The sequence below is a fragment of the Pan troglodytes genome, chromosome 7 (genome assembly GCF_028858775.2).
Source record: "Pan troglodytes isolate AG18354 chromosome 7, NHGRI_mPanTro3-v2.0_pri, whole genome shotgun sequence".
NCBI lineage: Eukaryota > Metazoa > Chordata > Mammalia > Primates > Hominidae > Pan > Pan troglodytes.
In genome coordinates, this window is record NC_072405.2 from 155,170,307 (window position 1) to 155,195,700 (window position 25,394).

At 53.2% G+C, this 25,394-nt stretch overlaps 1 protein-coding gene across 11 annotated transcripts; it reads left to right on the forward strand.

The window, feature by feature from the left end:
• The first annotated feature begins 131 nt into the window (after window positions 1-131).
• ZNF517 (zinc finger protein 517) lies at window positions 132-21,152 on the forward strand. Of its 11 annotated transcripts, XR_010159355.1 has the most exons (7): window positions 4,794-6,227; window positions 10,128-10,205; window positions 10,899-11,025; window positions 11,383-11,496; window positions 14,439-15,719; window positions 17,362-17,523; window positions 18,102-21,152. XR_010159355.1 is itself a non-coding variant. In XM_054657170.2 (6 exons), the coding sequence occupies exons 2-5, from the start codon at window positions 10,173-10,175 to the stop codon at window positions 17,514-17,516; spliced, it is 429 nt and encodes a 142-aa protein (XP_054513145.1). In that variant the 5' UTR covers window positions 4,794-6,227; window positions 10,128-10,172; the 3' UTR covers window positions 17,517-17,523; window positions 18,102-21,152. The 11 variants fall into 11 exon arrangements, 9 of the variants coding, with proteins under 9 accessions (XP_016815660.4, XP_054513145.1, XP_054513144.1 ...); XM_054657170.2 differs by lacking the exon at window positions 14,439-15,719; XM_016960171.4 differs by lacking the exons at window positions 4,794-6,227; window positions 17,362-17,523; window positions 18,102-21,152 and adding an exon at window positions 132-238 and having other exon boundaries at window positions 14,439-17,335.
• The last annotated feature ends 4,242 nt before the right edge of the window (window positions 21,153-25,394 follow it).

A 25,394-nucleotide genomic window follows, 5' to 3' on the forward strand; every position in this document is an offset into this window, starting at 1 on the left:
GGGGCTCCCAGCTTGCCTGGTGAGGGGCTTCCGTGTAGGCCGAGGGGGTTCTCGCTGGTGCAGAGCAGGAGATGGGCAGGGGAGACGCGTGCACCCACTCGTGGAACGTCATGGTTTGCAGGTGGCAAATGTCCGTCTCCCTGATGAACGGGCGCTCCTGGACGCGGGGACCTTATCCACTGTAGGCCCTTGGAGAGGTCGGGCGTCGAGGAGAGGAGCCCCGGGATCCTTGCCGAGGGTAAGGGCCGGCCGGCCCAGGAAGTGGGGAGGGCCAAGCTTGAGGGTCTCGGGTCGAGAAAGAAGGAGCGGGGATGGGCTGGGTCACATGCTGCGGAGTGGACGAATAATGGGAGACTGGACCGTACCCTGACCAGAACCCTGTGCGGGAGAGGTGGGGAAGGAGTAAGAAATGGAGGCTGGGAGGGGCTGTGGGGGCCTGAGCTGGAAAGAGTCAGCCCGACTGGGGATGTCCAGCGGTACATGCTGTGGAGAGGGGCTTCGCGGAATCGGGCCCCTAACGGGTGGGACCCCGAGGCCGCGGGCAGGGGATGGTGGGGAAGAGGATTTCCAGGAGAGAGTCCCTGGCTGAGTGAGCACTGTCGAGCACACGGGAGGCCGTGTGTGGGGAGGCAGCAAGGAGGTGAAGGCAGGGGTCCCAGTGGGCGGGAGAGGCTTGCTGTCAGTATTGGGAGGTGGGGTGTTTCCTAGACCCTGCAGGGGCTGAGGCAGGGTTGACATCGTGAGAAAGAGACGGGAGAGGGTGGAAGGGGTGTCCTGTGCCCGCTGTTGCTCACAGGGGAGAGGAGGGGCTGCTGCAGGAGGCCTTCCCCTAGGGTCGGCAGGGGGATCGAGGAGGAGCTGCCCGGTGGGGACTCAGGAAGCAGCACAGCCCACAGCTAGGGCCAGGGGCTGAGGGGCAGGACTGGACCCCGGGGGCAGGGTGATGGGTTCTGGGGTCAGCCCAAAATTGGCCCACAGGCCCAGCCTGTCCGTCACTCCTGAACAAATCTGCTTCTCTGGAGGAGCAGAAGGAGAGTTGGGTGCGGGATAGAGGTGAGAAGAGTGCTTGGACACACAGGCTGTGGGGTCCCCAAGATGGTCTCACGGGTCTCTGGGATGAGATGCGGCTACCAAGACCCTACGTCCAGCCAGGAGACTGACCAGGCCGCTTTAAGGCTGGAAGAGACATGGCCCTGCCAGCATCCACCTGACAGTCCTGAGGACTGTGTGACTGGGCTCAGTCTTGACCTTCACGGGAGACCACACAGCCTGGTACACAGCAGGGGCTATGCAGTTCTGGGTCACTTGACAGCCACTCCAGACGAGGCCGCAAGCACTGGACATGGGGTTTTCCGGCCTTCTGGGGTGGAGCCATCTTTCTTGGGCCAGGATTATGCCCTCCCCACACAGTGCCTCTGCTTGTGCTAGTGGCCTGGTGACCTCCCTTAGGCCATCCGACGTCACCCCAACCTGCTGTTCAAACTTTATTCTTAGAAATTATTTATTTCCGGCCGGGTGCGGTGGCTCATGCCTGTAATCCCAGCACTTTGGGAGGCCGAGGCAGGCGGATCACCTGAGGTCAGGAGTTCGAGACTAGCCTGATCAATATGGACAAACCCCGTCTATACTAAAAATACAAAAGTTAGCTGGGTATGGTGGCAGGTACCTGTAATCCCAGCTACTCGGGAGGCTCAGGCAGGAGAATCACTGAAACCCAGGAGGCGGAGGTTGTGGTGAGCTGAGATTGTGCCATTGCACTCCAGCTTGGGAAACAAGCGCAAAACTGTGCCTCAAAAAAAAATTATTTCCTTTTGAAATTGTTCTTCAAATGTTTCTTGTCACATACATGCAGCAGTAATTTGGTAGAAACATGAGAAATTGTGATCCTCTGTCTTGCTCAGCTTGGCTCCCCTCCCCAACCAGCATTATCTGCCCGCACCCCCAATCCCCAGCAACTGATGTGTCCTTATCTCCCTGCCCCCTACCGCGCCCCCGTAGCATAATTGTATGCCACATATGGGCACACCATCACATATGGCTAAAATGGGATCGCTCCGTAATGAATGAATATATATATATATGTTTTTTTGAGATGGAGTCTCGCTCTTGTTGCCCAGGCTGGAGTGCAATGGCGTGATCGGGGCTCACTGCAACCTCCGCCTCCCGGGTTCAAGCGATTCTCCTATCTCAGCCTCCCGAGTAGCTGGGACTATAGGTGCACACCACCATGCCCAGCTAATTTTTGTATTTTTTAGTAGAGACAGTGTTTCACCATATTGGTCAGGCTGGTCTTGACCTCCTGACCTTAGGTGATCCACCTGCCTTGGCCTCCCAAAGTGCTGGGATTACAGGTGTAAGCTACCGTGCCTGGCCAATGCTAGGCACTTTTTATGGGCCAGGGACTGATCTAAGTACTTTTCATGCACACTGCTTTTCTTTTCTTTTTTTCTGAGATGGAGTCTCACTCTGTTGCCCAGGCTGGAGTGCAGTGGCGCGATCTCGACTCACTGCAACTTCTGCCCACAGAGTTCTAGCAATTCTCCTGCCTCAACCTCCCGAGTAGCTGGGATTACAGGTGCCCGCCACCGCGCCCAGCTAATTTTTTGTATTTTTAGTGGAGACGGGGTTTCACCATCTTGGGCAGGCTGGTCTTGAACTCCTGACCTCGTGATCCACCCGCCTTGGCCTCCCAAAGTGCTGGGATTACAGGTGTGAGCCACCATGCCCCACCTCATGCACACTGCTTTTCTAATTTAGTGCCTTATAATTCTGGAGCTATGTCTTGTGAAAAGGTATTTCCAACAAGATTCTCTGAAATAGTTTTCCCATGTGCTTTCAGTGCCTCAGGGGTGGAGTAGTCCATAGGAGCCCCTGTTACCCATTCAGGAGTGGGTGAGGGGAGACCCCAGGGACCAATGCCAGCAGGAAGAGGTGAGGTGGTTGGGAGGATGGAGATTGCACATGCTTGGGGACAGCTTGGAGGTGCGTGTTAGAATTTTTCTGAGAGGGGTTAAGGTGCTGTATTGTGAAGCACAACGGGTTAGTGAGTGCTAAATCTCCATGACCCCTGCCGTCTATATGGCTTGGATACGTCATGTCAACCTGACATAAAGCCGTGGGTGAACATTCTCTGGGACCCCACATGTGTGTGGGGAAAAGCAAGAGAGATCAGATTGTTACTGTGGCTGTGTAGAAAGAAGTAGACATGGGAGACACCATTTTGTTCCGTACTAAGAAAAATTCTTCTGCCTTGAGATTCTGTTAATCTATGACCTTACCCCCAACCCCGTGCTCTCTGAAACATGTGCTGTGTCAACTCAGGGTGAAATGGATTAAGGGCTGTGCAGGATGTGCTTTGTTAAACAAATGCTTGAAGGCAGCACGCTCCTTAAGAGTCATCACCACTCCCTAATCTCAAGTACCCAGGGACACAAACACTGCGGAAGGCCGCAGGGACCTCTGCCTAGGAAAGCCAGGTATTGTCCAAGGTTTCTCCCCATGTGATAGTCTGAAATATGGCCTCGTGGGAAGGGAAAGACCTGACCGTCCCCCAGCCCGACACCTGTAAAGGGTCTGTGCTGAGGAGGATTAGTATAAGAGGAAGGCATGCCTCTTTGCAGTTGAGACAAGAGGAAGGCATCTGTCTCCTGCCCGTCCCTGGGCAATGGAATGTCTCGGTATAAAACCCGATTGTACGTTCTATCTACTGAGATAGGGAAAAACCACCTTAGGGCTGGAGGTGGCACATGCGGGCAGCAATACTGCTTTGTAAAGCATTGAGATGTTTATGTGTATGCATATCTAAAAGCACAGCACTTGATTCTTTACCTTGTCTATGATGCAAAGACCTTTGTTCACGTGTTTGTCTGCTGACCCTCTCCCCACTATTGTCTTGTGCCCTGACACATCCCCCTCTCGGAGAAACACCCACGAATGATCGATAAATACTAAGGGAACTCAGAGGCTGGCAGGATCCTCCATATGCTGAACGCTGGTTCCCTGGGTCCCCTTATTTCTTTCTCTATACTTTGTGTCTTTTTCTTTTCCAAGTCTCTCGTTCCACCTTACGAGAAACACCCACAGGTGTGGAGGGGCAACCCACCCCTTCACATGTGTGATTAACTAGTTGAAGTTTTGGCATCCTTTTACAATGAGAGAATAGCACAGGATTTACATACAATTTTTGGACATCCAAGTTCACCACAATACCCATATTGTCTGAAATTATGTGCCATGGCCCTGAGGGGAGTCATGATCCCTCCCCCAAAAATGGTTGTGGCTGTCAGGACACAGCAAGTACCCACAATTCCCTCCTGCTGAAGAGTGCCTCTGTCCTACCCAGCCTGTGCCTCACTCCTGAGCAAATCCGCTGTCAGCAGTGTGAATGCAGGAGACACCCTTGGTCCCCCAAAGAAGCTGAGGAACCTAGGGGCATCCAGTCCTGGGACAAGGATCTATGTAGACATCATACAAGTTTAGCACCACCCATAGTGGAGTGCTGGGCTAAGCCTACTTAGACAGATGTCACCCTCCTCACCCAGTTTCCCCTGTCCTTGTGAAAAGGAAGAAAATGATGGTTCCTGGTCTGTCTTGTGCTCCAATCTGACCCGGCTCCCAACCAGCTGTGGCTCTGGATGAGTCCCTTACCTTCTTTGATCCTCATTCCTCCTCCCAGGGTCTGGTTGCAATTCAGAGGATCTGAAAACCTAGAGTGTGTGTGAAACCATCTCTAAAGTGTGTGTGGAGGTGAGTGGGAACTCGGGAAACACCGAGTTTCATATATTGAACTGTTCCTCCCACTTGCATGATGGTTTCACAACACAGTTTAGTGGCTAAAGAATATGTGACTTGAAAAAAATTAAATTATTAAATTTTTAAAAAAAGAATATGTGACTTGGAGCCAGGTCTGTGGGTTGGATCCCAGCTCTGTTACTTAAGAGACGAGACCTTGGCCAGGCACAGTGGCTCACGCCTGTAATCCCAGCACTTTGGGAGGTCGAGGCTGGCAGATCATCTGAGGTCAGGAGTTAGAGACCAGCCTGACCAACATGGAGTAACCCCCTCCTTACTAAAAATACAAAATTAGCCAGGCGTGGTGGCGCATGCCTGTAATCCCAGCTGCTTGGGAGGCTGAGGCAGGAGAATCACCTGAACCTGGGAGGTGGAGATAATGTTGAGCCAAGATGGCACCATTGCACTCCAGCCTGGGCAACAACAGTGAAACTCCGTCTCAAAAAAAGAGACTAGACCTTGGCAAATAACAGGGACACTATGCTCTCCTCGTTTTAGTATGGGAACAGTAGTATTTTGATAGGATTACCATGAGGATTAAATTAGTAAATACAAAGAGCATACAAATGTTTACAAAAGTCACAGGGCTGTTAGAAGTCAGAATGGCCACCCTTGGGTGCAGACAGGAGAGGTGGTCTGAGAGTGATCAGAGGGAGCAGCAAAGACACTTCAAGATCCCAGAAACTGGCCCGGTGCGGTAGCTCACGCCTGTAATCCCAGCACTTTGGGAGGCCGAGGCGGGCGGGTCACCTGAGATCAGGACTCCGAGATCAGCCCGGGCAACATGGTTAAACCCCGTCTCTACTAAAAATACAAAAATAAGTCGGGCGTGGTGGTGGGAACCTGTAGTCCCAGCTACTCCGGAGGCTGAGGTAGGAGAATCGCTTGAACCTGAGAGGCGGAGGTTGCAGTGAGCCCAGATCACACCATTGCACTCCAGCCTGGGGAACAAGAGCGAGACTCAGGCTCAAAAAAAAAAAAAAGTCATACTAAACAATGTCATAAATTTATATAAGAGACCGACCCTGGCCGGACGCCCCTGCTCCCCCGTTCCTGCGGGTCCGGGAGTCGAACCCGCACCGTGCTGCCCAACCCCCGCAGGCCACCCGGGGGCAGGGAGTGGGCGCAAGGGATGAACGCTGCCTCCGATCCCGGGGGAAACGGAGCGCCGAGAACGTCGACGCCCTTCCGCGCCCGTGGGGCCTGGGACTGATACCCGGTCTCGCCCGGAACCCCCCAGGCGCGCCCCTAGCTGGGGCCCTGGCGACCGCCGTGCCGCAGGGGCTAGAAGCCGTCGAGACGCGAGCGCCATCGAGGCGCGCGGTCCTCCAGGCCTCCCAGAGTGGCGCAGCGGCCGTTTCCGGGGGCGGGGAAGGAACCGGAGCCTGAGAGCCGGGCGCCGTGCGCTCCTCCCCGCGCTGTCCCGGCGGCCCAGGGTGAGTCGGCCGCGGCCGCGGGGCGGGGACTGGGAGGGGCGCGGTCCTCCGAGCCCGGCCTGGTGGAGGCTGTAGCCCCCGCAGTGGGCGCGCGGAGCTCGGCAGGGAGCGGACCCGCAGCCGGCACTGTCGCCTCCGCTCGCCTTGGGTTCCGAGCCCTTATCGGGGCGAAGGGCCCTGCGCCCCGGTCCATGCAGGCTGTGGTCGGGGGCGTGCGGCCGGGCCCCCGAGACCCGCTCCGCCGAGCCGGACGGTTGCGCAGAGATGAGGCTGCAGGCGGGGAGGCCTGGCGAGGTGGGGCTGCTCCGGGGAGGACCAGGCTCTGCCCCTCGCTTCCGTCCGATGGCGGGCTCTTCCCCGCAGCCTCGCTCCCCGGCGGACGCCGTTTCCCGCAGCGTTCATTTACCCTGCGCAGTTTTGCCCCCTCCCCGGGTTGGGGCATTTATTGGACCAACAGTCATTTCGTAAATAGCTGTTGGGTATTTAACTGTGAGCGTTCCGGTGCTGGGGACCCCGCAGTGAGCGAACAGCACTCCTCGCCTCCAGGAGCGTGAATTGTAACAGAGGTGAGGCGTTAGTGTAACAGGCAATAACGCAGCAAAATAACTTCTGGTTTTGACAAGGGCCACGCACAGAATAAACCAAGGAAATAAAATTGTGAGAGTTAGGGGGTTAGGGTAGCCTTGGCGGTCAGGGGAGGCTCTGTAAAGAGTTAACATTTGGCCCTGCGCAATGGCTCACGCCTGTAATCCCAGCACTTTGGGAGGCCGAGGCGGGTGGATCACGAGGTCAGGAGATCGAGACCGTCCTAGCTAACATGGTGAAACCCCGTCTCTACTAAAAATACAAAAAATTATTCGGGCGTGGTGGCGGGTGCCTGTAGTCCCAGCTACTCGGGAGGCTGAGGCAGGAGAATGGCGTGAACCCGGGAGGCGGAGCTTGCCGTGAGCCGAGATCGCGCCCCTACACTCCAGCCTGGGCAACAGAGGGAGACTCCATCTCAAACAACAGCAACAACAAAAAAGAGTTAACATTTGAACTGAAACCTGCTGGAGGAGAGAAGCAGCCACAGATCCCTGAGGAGAAACTCCCAGGCGCTGGCATGGCTGCGGCGTAGTGAGCGGGGTGCCCCAGGTCCCCGAGGAACAGGGCTTATTCTACGTATGGAAGGAGGTGACCCCTCCTAGTCTTCCAGACCCCAGTTAAATGTGACTCCCCCCAGTAACATTTCTTGGTGGTCCTTCATCTAAAATTAGCACCCTCCTCCCCTTGACATTTTCTGTCTCAGCAACAGCTTGATCTGTTGTCATGATATCACTGCTCGATTATTTTTAGCTCAGTGCTGTTTAATCTGATTGAAGGTTTACTTCCTAATTCCGAAGATAGAACTAAAAGCAGGTTTTTCCCCCCTCTAACCAGGTAGCCCCTCCCTGAGGACATGCACTCCCTAGACATGAGCAAACACAAAGCAGCAGTAACTTACCCCTCCTAGTCCAAGTCCTACCCTAGTCCTGGGTTGCAGTTCTTACCAGAGTGGAGGGTGGTATGTGTTGAGGGGTCGGGGGTCAAGTCTTCTGGCAGCCTCATACCCTGAGATACTCTGGTTGCCTTGTTGGGGTGAGGACAACACGTGTGGCCATCGCAGTGGCCCAGGTGGGTCCTGCCACAGACTGCCCTGGACAGACAGTGAGTGGGGGCTGGGTGGGGGTGGTGTGGCCCTGCTCTTCCATGCGTTTGCAGTCTGTGCCCTCTGTGCAGGGGTGTTTCACGAATCTGTCTGATCCACCCCCATCGCCCTTCGTACCCTAACATGTCAAAAGGGCTCTGCTGCCAAATGTCACTTCATAGCATTGTGACCAAGCAGCCCTCCTGCCTCTAAACGCACTCTTTATTTTTATTTGAGAGAGAGCCTCACTCTCGCCCAGGCTGAAGTGCAGCGGGGCAAACTTGGCTCACTGCAACCTCTGTCTACTCAAGCAGTTCTCCTGCCTCAGCCTCCCAAGTAGCTGGGATTACAGGTGCGTACCAGCACACTCGGCTAATTTTTGTATTTTTCGTAGAGAAGGGTTTCACCATGTTGGCCAGGCTGGTCACGAACTCCTGACTTCAGATCCGCCCTCATTGGCCTCCTAAAGTGCTGGAATTACAGGCATGAGTCACCGTGCCTGGCCTCTAAACACATGCTTTTTGTTAACTGATGCCTAACGGGAAACATCTCTTTACAAAGTGGCAGCTACTTAGAGGGCTCCAGCTCTACAGAAATGGATAGCCCCGGAGACCTTCACCTAAACACAAGAGCTCAAGTGTCTGTGGAAGGGAAGAGTGAGGAGACCAGGGCCTCATGCCTACTCTGTATACGTCTGCTTAGAGCAAAATTATTGTTTTGTTTTGTTTGAGACACAGTCTCACTCTGTCGCCCAGGCTGGAGTTGGTGGCATGATCTCGGTTCACTGCAACCTCTGCCTCCTGAGCTTAAGGGATCCTCCCAGGATGACCAAAGTTGCACCATTGCACTCCCGCCTGGGCAACAAGAGCGAGTCGGAGTCTCACTCTGTCACCCAGGCTGGAGTGCAGTGGCGCAATCTTGGCTCACTGCAAGCTCCACCTCCCAGGTTCACGCCATTCTCCTGCCTAGTAGCTGGGACTACAGGTGCCTGCCACCATGCCCGGCTAATTTTTTGTATTTTTAGTGGAGATGGGGTTTCACCGTGTTAGCCAGGATGGTCTGTCTCCACCGCACCTGGCCAAAAAAGTGTTAAATTAGAAAAATAGAAAGAGGCCAGGTGTGGTGGCTCACACCTGTAATCCCAGCACTTTGGGAGACCGAGGCAAGAGATCACTTGGGTCCGGGAGTTCAAGACCAGCCTGGGCAACATAGTAAGACCTCATCAATAATAAAAACTTTTAAAAATTAGCTGGGTGTGGTGGCATGCGCCTGTAGTTCCAGCTACTCAGGAGGCTGAGGTGGGAGGATTGCTTGAGCCCAGGAAGTTGAGGCTGCAGTGAGCTGAGATCACACCACTGCGCTCCAGCCTGGGTCACACATTGAGACCCTGTCTCAATAAAAGGAAAGAAAAATAGGAGAAAAAGAGGAACCACTCATAATTCTACGACGCAGAGAGAGCTAGGGTTTTATGCTGCCAGCTTTGTTTTTCTGCTTACAGTCTGCTTGTTTCATGTAGTAAAATGCAAGAATGTTTTCTCATGTTCCCACAACATGGTTTTATTGGTTGCAGAGTCACCCATTGTTCATTTCATAATGAGCAATGTTGCCCAGGCCGGAGTGCAGTGGTGCAACCTTGGCTATCCTGGGAGGAAATCTTAAGCCCAGGAGGCAGAGGTTGCAGTGAACCAAGATCACACCACCAACTCCAGCCTGGGCGACAGAGCGAGACCCCGTCTCAAACAAAACAAAACAATAATTTTGCTCTAACCAGTCACGCTTTGTTCATTTCATAAATCCTTTCTGAGCACATGCTGTGTGCCAAGCCCTTCCTCAGGCCCTAGGGGTACAGACCAGAGGCCTTGTCTAATTGGGGAAGGCAGATAAGGAGCAAGGAAGTTAACTTGTCTTATGTCAGATGGCATAGTGCTATGGAGAAAAATAAAGCAAGGAGCGAGGATAAGGAATTCCCAGGCAGGAGGGGAGGTGGCAGTTTTAAAAAGGGTGGTCACAGAAGGCCTCCCAGCAAGGTGAGAGCCAGAAAACATTGGAAGGAGTGGGTGTTCCCATGGAGAAGCTTGGGTACAGCTTCTCCTTGGGACGTGAAGGAGGCGGCTGATGTGATTGCCCCAGCACTTTACCCTCTCCTGCTCCCTTCTGGATCTGGAGGGGCCTTCTGGGGGGCTGGAGGGCCTTTGGCCTGGGCTCTTTCCACTCATGGCTCTATGTTCCCTCAGAATTCACTGTCTGTAGCATCTGCTCCTCCACAGAGGTACCCTGGAATGGCGATGGCACTCCCGATGCCTGGACCTCAGGTGAGCACCCCCTGAGCCCGTCCATTGCCCCAGGAGACTGCTTCGCCCCTAGCCTCAGCTTTTCAGCCCTGAGAACCTTACAGTTTGCCTCACACCCACCCACATCACAGGATGGAGTCTGCAAGCCGAGGACAGCCTCCTCGCTCTATGGCCAGGCCTCACACATGGCTCTGCCAAATCCTTCCAGCCTTTGGGCAGAAGTGGGCTTCCTGCGGCCTCCTCTGGCCCCTGAGCTTCTATGGTCAGCCATTGAGGGCAGGGTCCCTGTCCTTCCCCAGTGCCTGCCTCCTTCCTGGTGTGAATGGTCAGCCCATCCTCCCTCTCCTGATGCTGACTCACTGCTGGTGTTAGAAATTGAGACCCAGAGGGTGGGAATGCTCCCCACAGTGCAGGTGCTCCTTCCCCAAATCCCTGATAGCCTGTGGAGAGGGTGAGGCCAAGGTTGGGACCCCCTTCCTGGTAAATCTCTCTCCCTCCCCCAAGTTCAGTTTTTCCCTCTTCCTCTCTGGGGCTTCTGCTGAGAATGAGGCCGCTCACTCGGGGGGTGTTGGGCTGCCCTTTCTCTGCTGGGCCCTGTGGATGCAGCAGTGGGCAGCAAGGAGAGAGGCCTCTAGCAGATCATGCAAATGTTTCTCATCTGCTGGGTTCTCACCGAGCCCTTGACTGCCTGGATAGCAGAGTATGTGGTTGCAGGAGGCTGTTGTGTTGGAGGATGTGGCTGTGTACTTCACGAGGATAGAGTGGAGTTGCCTGGCCCCCGACCAGCAGGCACTCTACAGGGACGTGATGCTGGAGAACTATGGGAACCTGGCCTCACTAGGTGAGGGCTTCTGCCTTTGGTCCTGGGGCCGGGAGGTACGTCTGTGTTAGCTTCAAAGGAAGTTGGTTCCATTGCAGATTTAAGGTCTGACACATTTTTGAGGGGAAGCTGGAGGCTCCCCAAGGAGCCCCTCTCTGCTTCCTGTTGGGCACCCACTGCCAGCGTCAGCCTGCCTGAGGCTTCTCTCCTGGGGCAGGCCCCCCATCTCCCCCTGGCCACCTAGCTGCCCCCTTCTGGGATAGTGAATGTTCCTGACCCACTCCAAGCACTCTGTGCCCTGATGGCCTCCAGCCAGGCACCTGGGCGTCCCTTCTCCCTCCTGTACTGATACATGCTGCTTTCCTTCTCTGAGCTTAGGCTTTCTTGTTGCCAAACCAGCGCTGATCTCCCTATTGGAGCAAGGAGAGGAGCCGGGGGCCTTGATTCTGCAGGTGGCTGAACAGAGCGTGGCCAAAGCCAGCCTGTGCACAGGTGAGTACAAAGCACCCGCAGGGCGTGTCCTGTGCTGCCAGTGTGGCCGGGCCTCCGGGCAGCTCTGCAGGTCCCTTCTTCCACAGTGGGAGGTGTGTATGTTTAGCTCCTCACAACAGGGCCAGATTTCCTACTAACTGCCTTGCTTGTAGGTCTAAGGTCAAAACTAACTTAGGCAGGAAGACCCAAGTGCGAGAGTTTTCCATTTTGGTGTCCCCAAGGTGTCAGGGGCCGGGTCTGTGCTCACAGTGGCCATTACCCTTGGGTTGTGTAGGGACCAGCCCTACAGGGTCTGTGGGTTTTTCTCCTCGTGTGCAGAGACGAGAGATCATAGAAATAAAGACATAAGACAAAGAGATAGAAGAAAAGACAGCTGGGCCTGGGGGACCACTGCCACCAAGACGTGGAGACCGGTAGTGGTCCTGAATGCCTGGCTGCGCTGTTATTTATTGGATACAAGGCGAAAGGGGCAGGGTAAAGAGTGTGAGTCATTTCCGATGATTGATAAGGTCATGTGAGTCACGTGTTCACCGGACAGGGGGTCCTTCCCTGTTTGGCAGCCGAGGCGGAGAGAGAGACAGGACAGCTTACGCCATTATTTCTTCTATGCATTTTAATGACTTTTAGTACTTTCACTAATTCTGTTACTGCTGTCTAGAAGGCAGAGCCAGGTGTACAGGGTGGAACATGAAAGTGAAACAGGAGCATGACCACTGAAACACAGCATCACAGGGAGACGGTCAGGCCTCAGCATGGCTGTGGGCGAGTTTGACTGATGTCAGGCCTTCCACAAGAGGTGGTGGAGCAGAGTCTTCTCTAACTACCCTGGGGAAAGGAAGACTCCCTTTCCAGGTCTGCTATGTAACTAGTGCCTTCCCAGGCACTGGGGTTACTGCTAGACCAAGGTCAACTAAGTAACGGGCGTCTTCCCAGGCACTGGCGTTACCGCTAGACCAAGGAGCCCTCTAGTGGCCCTGTCCGGGCGTGACAGAGGCTCACACTCTTGTCTTCTGGTCACTTCTCACTGTGTCCCTTCAGCTCCTATCTCTGTATGGCCTGGTTTTTCCTAGGTTATAATTGTAGAACAGAGATGATGATTATTATTATTTTTGAGATGGAGTCTTGCTCTGTCGCCCAGGCTGGAGTGCAGTGGCGCGATCTCAGCTCACTGCAAGCTCCGCCTCCCGGGTTCACGCCATTCTCCTGCCTCAGCCTCCCAAGTAGCTGGGACTACAGGCGCCCGCCACCACGCCCGGCTAATTTTTTTGTATTTTTTAGTAGAGACGGGGTTTCACTGGGTTAGCCAGGATGGTCTCGATCTCCTGACCTTGTGATCCGCCTCCTCGGCCTCCCAGAGTGCTGGGATTACAGGCGTGAGCCACCGCACCTGGCCATTCTTTTTTTTTTTTTGAGACGGAGTCTCGCACTTTGGCCCAGGCTGGCGCGTTCTCAGCTCACTGCAAGCTCCACCTCCCGGGTTCACGCCATTCTTCTGCCTCAGCCTCCCGAGTAGCTGGGACTACAGACGCCCACCACCACGCCCGGCCAATTTTTTTTTTTGTATTTTTAATAGAGACGAGGTTTCACCATGTTAGCCAGGATGGTCTCCATCTCCTGACCTTGTGATCCGCTGCCTCGGCCTCCCAGAGTGCTGGGATTACAGGCATGAGCCACCGCGCCTGGCCAGAACAGAGATTATTATAATACTAGAATAAAGAGTAATGCTACAAGCTGATGACTAATAATACTCATATATCATCATATCTATAATCTATTTCTAGTTTAACTATTCTTATTTTATATATTTTCTTTATTACACTGGAACAGCTTGTGCCCTCGGTCTCTTGCCTTGGCACTTGGGAGGCTTGCTTGCCCACAGGTTGCTTTGGTTTCCTGGTTCCCTATGGCCCATGTGCCAGGGACTGAGCTCAGGGCAGTGGAGGCTGCAGAAAGAACCTTGAGCTGGGGAGGAGGCCCCCAGTCCCGGAGGTCTGCGCAGGCACCTGCTCTACGCACCTGCCCAGACATGTTTGCTGAGTGCAGGAACTGTGGGTGAACTCTGAAGGAGAGAGGAGTAAAGAACGTGGCTGTGGGGTGAGGTGCAACTTGCACCTCATGCCTGGCCTGTCTTCCCTGCCAGACCTCCCCTTGAGCTAGCCTCCCACAGTGCTGGAGCCATTATTAGCCTTTTTGTTCCCTTCTCACCCGAACCCTGATTTTATTTTATTTTTATTTTTTTTTTTTTTTTGAGACGGAGTTTTGCTTTTGTCACCCAGGCTGGAGTGCAGTGGTGCGGTCTTGGCTCACTGCAACCTCCGCCTCTTGGGTTCAAGCGATTCTCTTGCCTCAGCCTCCTGAGTAGCTGGGACTACAGGCGCTCGCCACCGCACACAGATAATTTTTGTATTTTTAGTAGAGATGGGGTTTCACCGTGTTGGCCAAGCTGGTTTTGAACTCCTGACCTCAGGTGATTGGCCCACCTCGGCCTCCCAAAGTGCTGAGATTAGAGGCGTGAGCCACTGGACCTGGCCTGAAACCCTGATTTTAAAACCTCTGGCAATAATTTCTCAAACCTCCCTACACGTCTAACAAAGACTCTGTCTTCACTTGATTGTGGTATCATTTCACGGTGTAGATGTTTATTGAATCATGTTGTACACCAAAAATATATACAAGTTTTGTTTTGTTTTAAGACAGCCTCACTCTTTCGCCCAGGCTGGAGTGCAATGGCTCGATCTCGGCTCACTACAACCTCTGTCTCTGGGTTCAAGCAATTCTCCTGCCTCAGCCTCCTGTATACAAGTTTTATTTGTCATTTATACGTCAGTAAAGCTGGGTGTTGGGGGAAGACTTGGGAATAAAAAGGTTATGTCTTCAAACAATAAGTTCGTTTGTGAGTGTAGAGGCTGGATCATCCTTCCGTTTTCTGTTCCTTCTCTCAGATTCCAGGATGGAGGCTGGGATCATGGAGTCTCCTCTGCAGAGAAAGCTCTCCAGGCAGGCAGGACTGCCGGGCACCGTGTGGGGGTGCCTCCCCTGGGGGCACCCTGCACCACCCCACCCGCATGGCGGTCCTGAGGGCGGGTCAGATAAACCCACCCACCCCCGGGCTCGGGAGCACAGCGCCTCCCCAAGGGTTCTGCAGGAAGACCCGGGCCGGCCTGTGGGGAGCTCAGCCCCCCGCTACAGGTGCGTGTGCGGCAAGGCGTTCAGATACAACTCGCTGCTTCTCAGGCACCAGATCATCCACACCGGCGCCAAGCCCTTCCAGTGCACAGAGTGCGGGAAGGCCTTCAAGCAAAGCTCCATCCTGCTGCGGCACCAGCTCATCCACACTGAGGAGAAGCCGTTCCAGTGCGGCGAGTGCGGGAAGGCCTTCCGGCAGAGCACGCAGCTGGCTGCCCACCACCGCGTCCACACCCGCGAGCGGCCCTACGCATGCGGCGAGTGCGGCAAGGCCTTCAGCCGCAGCTCCCGGCTGCTGCAGCACCAGAAGTTCCACACCGGGGAGAAGCCCTTCGCGTGCACCGAGTGCGGCAAGGCGTTCTGCCGCAGGTTCACCCTCAACGAGCACGGCCGCATCCACAGCGGGGAGCGGCCCTACCGGTGCCTGCGGTGTGGGCAGCGCTTCATCCGAGGGTCCTCGCTCCTGAAGCACCACCGGCTGCACGCGCAGGAGGGCGCCCAGGACGGCGGCGCGGGACAGGGCGCCCTGCTCGGAGCTGCGCAGAGGCCCCAGGCGGGGGACCCGCCCCACGAGTGCCCGGTGTGCGGGAGGCCGTTCCGACACAACTCCCTGCTGCTGCTGCACCTGCGCCTACACACGGGCGAGAAGCCGTTCGAGTGCGCGGAGTGCGGCAAGGCCTTCGGTCGCAAGTCCAACCTCACTCTGCACCAGAAGATCCACACCAAGGAGAAGCCCTTCGCGTGCACCGAGTGCGGCAAGGCGTTCCGCAGGAGCTACACGCTGAACGAGCACTACCGGCTCCACAGCGGCGAGAGGCCATACCGGTGCCGCGCCTGCGGGAGGGCCTGCAGCCGGCTGTCCACCCTCATCCAGCACCAGAAGGTGCACGGCCGCGAGCGCAGGGAGAACACAGAGGGCAGGCGGGCGCCCTGTTGGGCTTCCTGATGACGGGGACGACAGGCCGAGGATTCACGCTGGAAGCCCACCCAAGCCGGCGGGGCCCTAGCGCAGAAATTCAGAACCCCATGTCCTGAAGGTGAAGCAAAGTCTAAAGAAAGGGCCAGCTCCCATCAGGAGCTCGGCTTCTTGCTCCAGCCGGGCACTGGGGAGGGAAAGGGCACCAGGCAGCCCGTGGTGTGGCCTCAGGAACCACTATCAGCCACCATTTCCTGGGACCTTCCGGAAATGTCCAGGAGCGGGCAGAAGGGAGGGAGGGGCAGCTATGCTCAGTCCCCAAAGAGCAGGGCACAGGGGACGCCATAGACGCATTTGCAGCTGAGCTTCCCACAGGCCGGCCATATGCAGCTGAGCTCCCCACAGGCCGGCCCGGGTCTTCGTGCAGAACCATTGGGCACAGCCAGGCCTTAGCACCAGGCCCTGTGTGGCGGTCAATTTCAGGTGGTGTAAAGCCGACTAACAGCATACAAGGTGCCTTAGCTGGCTGCCATGTCTCCTGCCTGTAATCCCATCACTTTGGGAGGCTGAGGTGGGAGGTTTGCTTAAGCCCAGGAGTTTGAGACCAGCTTGGGCAACATGGTGAAACTTCTCTACAGAAAATTTAAAAATAAGCCAGGTATTGTGGCCTGTGCCTGTAGGCTGTAGTCCCAGCTACTCAGGAGGCTGAGGTGGGAAGATGGGTTGAGCCTGGGAAGTCAAGGCTGCAGTGAGCTATGATAGCACCACAGCACTCCAACCTGGTTGACAGAGTGACACCCTGTTTAAAAAAAAAAAAAGCCTAGATGGCTGGTGGAGCTTTATCTATCTATCTCTTTTTTTTGAGGCAGGATCTCTGTGTCAGCCAGCCTGGAGTGCAATGGCACAATCATGGCTTACTGCAGCCTCCAGCTCCCAGGCTCAAGCGCTTCTCCCACCTTAGCCTCCTGAGTAGCTGGGACTAAGGCACACACACTGCACCTGGCAGCTGGCGAAGCATTGTTTCTGAGTGTGTGAGGATGTTTTCAGTGGACTCAGTGAAGATCTGCCCTCAGCGTGGGCAGGCACATCCACTTGGTTGGGGGCCCAGATGGAACACAAAGGGAGAAGAGAAGCAAATTCTCTTTTCTGGAGGGAGACACCCATCTCCTGCCCTTGGACATCAGGACTCCAGGTTCTTCGGCCTTTGGACTCAGGCTTGCCACAGAGGCCTCCCAGGGCTCTCGGCCAGTCAGCCTCAGAATGAGAGTTACACCACTGGCTTCCTTGGTTCAACCGCCTTCTTACCTGGACTGAGCCTCACTAACAGCTTCTCTAGGTCTCCAGCTTGCAGACAGCCTATGGGAGGACTTCTCAGCCTCCATAAGTGTGTGGGCCAGTTCCCCTAATAAATCCCCTCTCCTGGCCGGGCGCGGTAGCTCTTGCCTGTAATCTCAGCATTTTGGGAGGCAGAGGTAGGCGGATCACCTGAGGTCAGGAGTTCGAGACCAGCCTGGCCAACATGGTGAGACCCCCCCCCCCGTCTCTACTAAAAATACAAAAAGTAGCTAGGTGTGGTGCTGGGTGCCTGTAATCCCAGCTACTTGGGAGGCTGAAGCAGGAGAATCACTTCGACCTGGGAGGTAGAAGTTGCAGTGAGCCGAGATCGAGCCACTGCACTCCAGCCTGGGTGACAGGGCAAGACTCTGTCTCAAACAAATAAAAATCCCCTCTCCTAAACTCCATTATTGGTTTTGTCTCTCTAGAGGACCCTAATACACTGCTCAGCAGAAGCCAGGAAGGAAGCCCTGCCAGCTCAGAAGGTGTGCCAGGAGAGAAGGGTGTGGCCGGAAGGGTAGCCGGTGGGGGTGCTGCATCCTCTTGGCCCCACTGGGAGCACCTTGTCACCCCTAACAGATGAAGAGAAGGTGAGGGGGGATTGAGTTACCTGCCCACTGGTGTGTCAAACTCTATGATGGGGGTGGGAACATGCAGACCTGGCCCCTCCAAGGCCTACTGCTCCCCGGGCTGTGCACCCCACGGTCTGTGCCAGGGGCTGCAGAAAGAGCCATGGGAAGCCTGGCCCTGGCAGGGCACCAAGATGGGGAGGGCTGGATCCACCCTCCAGAGAACAGGAATCCTGGGCAGTAGCCGGGACATGGTGGGGGAGGCTGAAGGGTTGTCCTTGAGCATCCCCAGCATGGAGCTCGGAAGTCTGGGCCATGGGCAGGAAAGCACGAAGGTCAGGGCCAGCCTGGGGAACCAAGAGCTGTGCCACGATCCCTTCCACCTGGGGAACCAAGACCTGTGCCATGATCCCTTCCACCTGGGGCAGCTGCCCACATGCCCGCCACTGGGTTCGATCACCTGAGACTCCTGGCAGGTGCCTCTCTGAGTCTTTGTCCCGTGCTGGAAACCGGGATGTGCAGCACGCACCTTCACACCCACAGCACGGACAGCGGGAATAACACTTCCTTTGGGGATCCGGGGTTTCTGGTGTCTCCAGATTTTTCAGGCGCCACCATGTTCCTCTCATCCAGACGTCGGCACCCAAGGTGGAAGCAGGTCGTGGCATGCCCGGCCCAGCTGCAGTCCGAGTGCAGATCCCATGGCGAGCGTGGGATCCAGCCCAAAGCACAAGCCACGCACAGCCCGCTAGGTTGAGTGGGTAGGTACCTCCAACAGCCTGGAGCCGTGAGGCCTTGGGCAGGGGCGTTGCCGGCCGTGGAGATCTCTGGCTGGCAAAGCGGCACCGAAAGAGTCCTGTGTCATAACCAGACTCACTTGTAGCTTCTGTTGCTCTCCCTAGCTATTTCCAAAGCATCCAGGATAGGTTCATCTAAAGACATTCTGACTCATCTTGGACACGATCCACTTACTCTGTGGACCCTGTTCACAGAACCTGGAGTCCCTGCTTACCTTCCCCGACCCCTTATTGCTGGGTCATGTTCACAAGTTTCTGTCTCTTTTTGTTCCCAGTCCCGGTACCAGCTCAGGTCCAGTCAGCTTCTGAACCTCTACTGTGCAGTGCCTGAGACAAGGTGGAGGAGACACGGACAGTAAAGCTCAGCCAGGTGCAGACTGCAGCCTGGAAGCAAAGGCTGAGACAGGGTGGGAGAGACACCGACAGTAAAGCTCAGCCAGGTGCAGACTGCAGCCTGGAAGCAAAGGCTGAGACAGGGTGGGAGAGACACGGACAGTAAAGCTTAGCCAGGTGCAGACTGCAGCCTGGAAGCAAAGGCTGAGACAGGGTGGGAGAGACACGGACAGTACGCTCAGCCAGGTGCAGACTGCAGAATGGAAGCAAAGGCTGAGACAGGGTGGGAGAGACACCGACGGTAAGCTCAGCCAGGTGCAGACTGCAGCCTGGAAGCAAAGGCTGAGACAGGGTGGGAGAGACACAGACAGTAAAGTTTAGCCAGGTGCAGACTGCAGCCTGGAAGCAAAGGCTGAGACAGGGTGGAGGAGACACGGACAGTAAAGCTCAGCCAGGTGCAGACTGCAGCCTGGAAGCAAAGGCTGAGACAGGGTGGAGGAGACACGGACAGTAAAGCTCAGCCAGGTGCAGACTGCAGCCTGGAAGCAAAGGCTGAGACAGGGTGGGAGAGACACGGACAGTAAAGCTCAGCCAGGTGCAGACTGCAGAATGGAAGCAAAGGCTGAGACAGGGTGGGAGAGACACAGACAGTAAAGTTTAGCCAGGTGCAGACTGCAGCCTGGAAGCAAAGGCTGAGACAGGGTGGGAGAGACACAGACAGTAAAGTTTAGCCAGGTGCAGACTGCAGCCTGGAAGCAAAGGCTGAGACAGGGTGGAGGAGACACGGACAGTACGCTCAGGCAGGTGCAGACTGCAGCCTGGAAGCAAAGGCTGAGACAGGGTGGGAGAGACACGGACAGTACGCTCAGCCAGGTGCAGACTGCAGCCTGAAAGCAAAGGCTGAGACAGGGTGGGAGAGACACGGACAGTACACTCAGCCAGGTGCAGACTGCAGCCTGGAAGCAAAGGCTGAGACAGGGTGGGAGAGACACCGACAGTAAGCTCAGCCAGGTGCAGACTGCAGCCTGGAAGCAAAGGCTGAGACAGGGTGGGAGAGACACGGACAGTAAAGCTCAGCCAGGTGCAGACTGCAGCCTGGAAGCAAAGGCTGAGACAGGGTGGGAGAGACACCGACAGTAAAGCTCAGCCAGGTGCAGACTGCAGCCTGGAAGCAAAGGCTGAGACAGGGTGGGAGAGACACGGACAGTAAAGCTCAGCCAGGTGCAGACTGCAGAATGGAAGCAAAGGCTGAGACAGGGTGGGAGAGACACCGACAGTAAAGCTCAGCCAGGTGCAGACTGCAGTCTGGAAGCAAAGGCTGAGACAGGGTGGGAGAGACACGGACAGTACGCTCAGCCAGGTGCAGACTGCAGCCTGGAAGCAAAGGCTGAGACAGGGTGGGAGAGACACGGACAGTAAAGCTTAGCCAGGTGCAGACTGCAGAATGGAAGCAAAGGCTGAGAGAGGGTGGGAGAGACACGGACAGTAAAGCTCAGCCAGGTGCAGACTGCAGCCTGGAAGCAAAGGCTGAGACAGGGTGGGAGAGACACGGAGAGTAAAGCTCAGCCAGGTGCAGACTGCAGCCTGGAAGCAAAGGCTGAGACAGGGTGGGAGAGACACGGACAGTACGCTCAGCCAGGTGCAGACTGCAGAATGGAAGCAAAGGCTGAGACAGGGTGGGAGAGACACCGACAGTAAGCTCAGCCAGGTGCAGACTGCAGCCTGGAAGCAAAGGCAGTGCCACCCTCTTTCGGGGCATTTCTGGTCACTTCAGTCTGCTGGGGGGATTCGGTGTCTCACCAGGAGACTCAGGCATGGACCTGGGTTGCCACTTTCTTCCTGTTACATGGATCTCTCTACCATGCCCCAGACCCAACACCTCCGCCTTCTCAAAGCTGCACTGCACAAGTTCTAGCCAGAGCAGCCTGGTAAGAGAAAGACGTCAAGAGCATCCAAATACTTCCTTCCAAATGAGGAAGCCAAATGGTCCTTGTTTGCATTCAATGTGATCTCATATATAGAAAACCCTAAAAGCTTTATCAAAACATTCTTAGAATAAACAAATTCAGTAAAGTTGCAGGATACAAAATTAACATACAAAAACCAGTAACATTTCTACATACCAACCACAAACTACCAAAAAATCCAGGAAAGCAATTCCATTTACAATAGCTACCAAAACCAAAAAACAAACCTAGGAATAAATTTAACCAATGAGGCCGGGTGCGGTGGCTCATACCTGTAATACTAACACTTTGGGAGGCCGAGATGGTGGATCACGAGGTCAGGAGATTGAGACCATCCTGGCTAATATGGTGAAATCCCATCTCTACTAAAAATACAAAAAATTAGCCTGGCCTGGTGGCACACACCTGCATTTCCAGCTACTCGGGAGGCTGAAGCAGGAGAATCGCTTGAACCCGGGCGTTGGAGGTTGCAGTGAGCCGAGATGGCACCATCGCACTCCAGCCTGGACGACAGAGCCGGACTCTCTCAAAAAAAAAAAAAAAAGAAAATTAACCAATGAGGTTAAAGAGCTCTACAAGGACCATTATAAAACACTGATGAAAGAAGCTGAATAGGTCACACACACACAAAACGGAAAGTCATCTCATGTTCATGGATTGGAATAATTAATTTGGTGAAAATGACAATACTACCAAAAGCAATTTACAGATTAAATGCAATCCCCATCAAAATACCAATGACATTCTTCACAGCAATAGGGAAAAAAATCCTGAAATTCATATACAATGACAGAAGACGCTGAACAGCCTAAATCAATCCTGAGCAAAAAGAACAAAGCTGAAGGCATCACACTACTTTAAAATATAGTACAAAGCTATAATAATCAAAACAGCATGGGCCAGGCACAGTGGCTCATACCTATAATCCCGGAATTTTGGGAGGCCAAGGTGGGCAGCTCACATGAGGCCAGGAGTTCGTGACCAGCCTGGCTGACATAGCAAAACTCCATCTCTACTAAAAATACAAAAATCAGCCTGACGTAGTGGTGCACACATGTAATCCCAGCTACTTGGGAGGATGTCTTGAACCCGGGGGCAGAATTTGCAGTGAGCCAAAGTCGTGCCACTGCACTCCAGCCTGGGGAACAGAGTGAGACCCTGTCTCAAAAAACAAAACCCAGCATGTTACTGATATAAAAACAGAAACATAGACCAATAGAACAAAATAGAGAACCCAGAAATAAGTCCATATATTTAGTGAACTGATTTTCAACAAAGGTGCCAAGAACATTCACTGGGGAAAGAGCAGTGAATAGTGCTGGGAAAACTGGAAATACATTTTGAGGATATGCAGAAAAATGAAACTAGAACCCTATCTTGTCTGGGTGCAGTGGCTCATGCCTGTAATCTCAGCACTTTAGGAGGCCGAGGTGGGCAGATCATTTGAGGTCAGGAGTTTGAGACCAGCCTGGCCAACATGGCGAAACCTGTCTACTAAAAATACAAAAATTAGCCAGGTGTGGTGGCACACACCTGTAATCCCAGCTACTTGGGAGGCTGAGGCAGGAGAATTGCTTGAACCCAGGAGTGGAGCAGGGAGTGGAGGTTGCAGTGAGCTGAGAGCACGCCACTTCACTCCAGCCTGGGAGAAAGAGTGAGAGTCTGTAAAACAAACAAACCAAAACCAAAAAAAAAAAAAAAAAACTATCTCTCACCATATACAAAAATCAAATCAAAATACATTAAAGATTAAAGACATAAATGTAAAACCTGAAAGTATGAAACTACTAGAAGAAAACATTGGGGAAATGCTTCAGGACACTGGTCTGGGCAAAGATTTTTTGGGTAAGATCTCAAAAGCAAAGGCAACGAAAGCTAAAATAGATAAGTGGGATTACATCACTCTAAAAACCTGCACAGCCAAGGAAACAACGGAGACAACCTACAGAATGGGAGAAATTTTTTACTAACTATCCATCTGACAAGGGATTAATGACCAGAATATCCTACAGAAATGGGTTTGCCAAAAAAAAAAAAAAAGAAAATAGGCCAGGCGCAGTGGCTCACACCTGTAATCCCAGCACTTCGGGAGGCCGAGATGGGCGGATCATGAGGTCAGGAGATCGAGACCATCCTGGCTAACATGGTGAAACCCCGTCTCTACTGAAAATACAAAAAATTAGCCGGGCGCGGTGGTGAGCACCTGTAGTCCCAGCTACTCGGGAGGCTGAGGCAGGAGAATGGCGTGAACCCGGGAGGCGGAGGTTGCAGTGAGTCGAGATCGCGCCACTGCACTCCAGCCTGGGCGACAGAGTGAGACTCCGTCTCAAAAAAAAAAAAAAAAAAAAAAAAAGAATAAAGAGAATATATAAGGAACTCGCACAACTCAATAGCAAAAAAAAAATAATAGTAATAATCTGATTTTAAAAGGCAAGTGATCTGAATAGACATTTTACAAAAGATGTACAAGTGGCCAACAGGGGCCAGGTGCAGTGGCTCATGCCTGTTAATCCCAGCAGTTTGGGAGGCTGAGGCAGGTGGATCACTGTGGCCAGGAGTTTGAGACTAGTCTGGCCAACACGGTAAAACCCTGTCTCTACTAAAAATACAAAAATTAGCTGGGCATGGTAGCTTGTGCTTGTAGTCCCAGCTGCTTGGGAGGCTGAGGCCCAAGAATTGCTTGAACCCGGGTGGCAGAGGTTGCATTGAGCTGAGATTGCACACTGCATTCCAGCCTGGGTGACAGAGACTCTGTCTCAAAAAAAAAAAAAAAAAAAAGCCAACAGGCATATGAAAAAAGGGTCAACATCACTAATCATCAGAGAAATGCAAATCAAAACCACAGTGAGATATCATCTCATCCAGTTAAAATGATTATTAACAAAAAGACAACAGATGCTGGTGAGGATGTGGAGAAAGCAGGTACTCTGCTGGTGGGAATGTAAACTATACAGCCACTGTGGAAAACATGGAGTTTTCTCAAAAAGCTGAAAAATAGACCTACCATATGATCCAGCAATCCCACTGCTGGGTATATTTCCAAAAGAAAGGAAATCAGTATATCAAAGAGTTATCTTTACTCATGTTTACTGCGGCACTATTCACAATAGCCAAGATAGGAATCAACCTAAGTGTCCATCAGCATGTGAATGGATAAAGAAAATGAGGTACACTTACACAGTGGAGTACTATTCATCATAAAAGGAGGAAATCCTAGGCCGGGCGCGGTGGTTCACGCCTGTAATCCCAGCACTTTGGGAGGCTGAGGCAGGTGGATCACCTGAGGTCAGGAGTTCGAGACCAGCCTCAACATGGAGAAACCCCGTCTCTAGTAAAAATACAAAATTAGCCAGGTGTGGTGGTGCATGCCTGTAATTCCAGCTACTCAGGAGGCTGAGGCAGGAGAATTGCTTGAAACTGGGAGGCGGAGGTTGCAGTGAGCCGAGATCGTGCCATTGCACTCCAGCCTGGGCAACAAGAGGAAAACTCCGTCTCAAAAAAAAAAAAAAAAAAAATTCCTGTCGTTTGTAGCAACATAGATAGAACTGGAGGTCATTATGTTAAGTGAAATAAGCCAGGTACAGAAGACAAATAATACTGTACATTCTCACTCATATGTGGGAGTTAATAAAGTTTATCTTGGCCAGGCACAGTGGCTCACGCCTGTAATCCCAGCACTTTGGGAGGCTGAGGCAGGCAGATCACCTGAGGTCATGAGACCAGCCTGGCCAACATGGCGAAACTCCGTCTGTACCAAAAATATAAAAAATTAGCCGGGCATGGTGACACGTGCCTGTAACCCCAGCTACTCCGGAGGCTGAGGCAGGAGAATCACTTGAACCTAGGAGGCAGAGGTTGCAATGAGCCAAGATCACGCCACGGCACTCCAGCCTGGGCGACAGAGCAAGACTCCATCTCAAAAAAAAAAAAAAAAAAAAAAAGTTGGTCTAATGTAGGTAGAGAGTAGAATGATGGTTACTGGAGGCTAGGAAGGATGGGGTGGGAGATGAATATATGTTGATTAATGGGTACAAACATAAAGTTAGATAGAAGAAATATATTCCAGTGTTTGATAGCACACTAGGGTGATGATAGTTGTAATAATTTATTGCATATTTAAAAATAGCTAGAAGATTTGAAATGTTTCCAACACAAATAAATGATAAATGTTTGAGGTTATGGGTATCATAATCAACCTGATTTGATCATTGCACATTGTATTCGTGTGTAAATATCAAAATACGACATGTACCCCATATATAGGTACAATTATTACATATCCATCGATCAACTAGGGGGGCATTCTCACCTCACGCACTTCTCCTAACTATTGGCCGCTTCCCAGAACCTTATACTTGTCTCTGCAGTTTATTTTCTTATTCTAATACCTATTCTGACTTTTAAAAATGTGTCTTTCCTTCTGTTTCCCCCAGTGATTATGTACTCCCTACCACTGCCAAACCTTCTGAAAGGGCTGTCATTGTCTCCACTTCCCTTGCCTCTCATTCACGCTTTGAAATACTGCAGTTGGATTTTGAACCCCATTACTCCATTAAAATCATCCTCACCAAGTCACCAGCTGACCTCCTTATGCTGAAAACAGCGGACTCTTGTCATTCTTGCCCTCTGAGCACTCGACCGGGCCTTCCTCTCAATCGTCCCTTCCCTGTCTTTTCATGACACTGCACTCTGGGTTTTCCTTCTACCTCTCCACTACTCCATCTTTTCCTTTGCCCATTCCTTAAAGATTCATATTGCTGGCCGGGTGTGGTGGCTTATTCCTGTAATCCCAGCA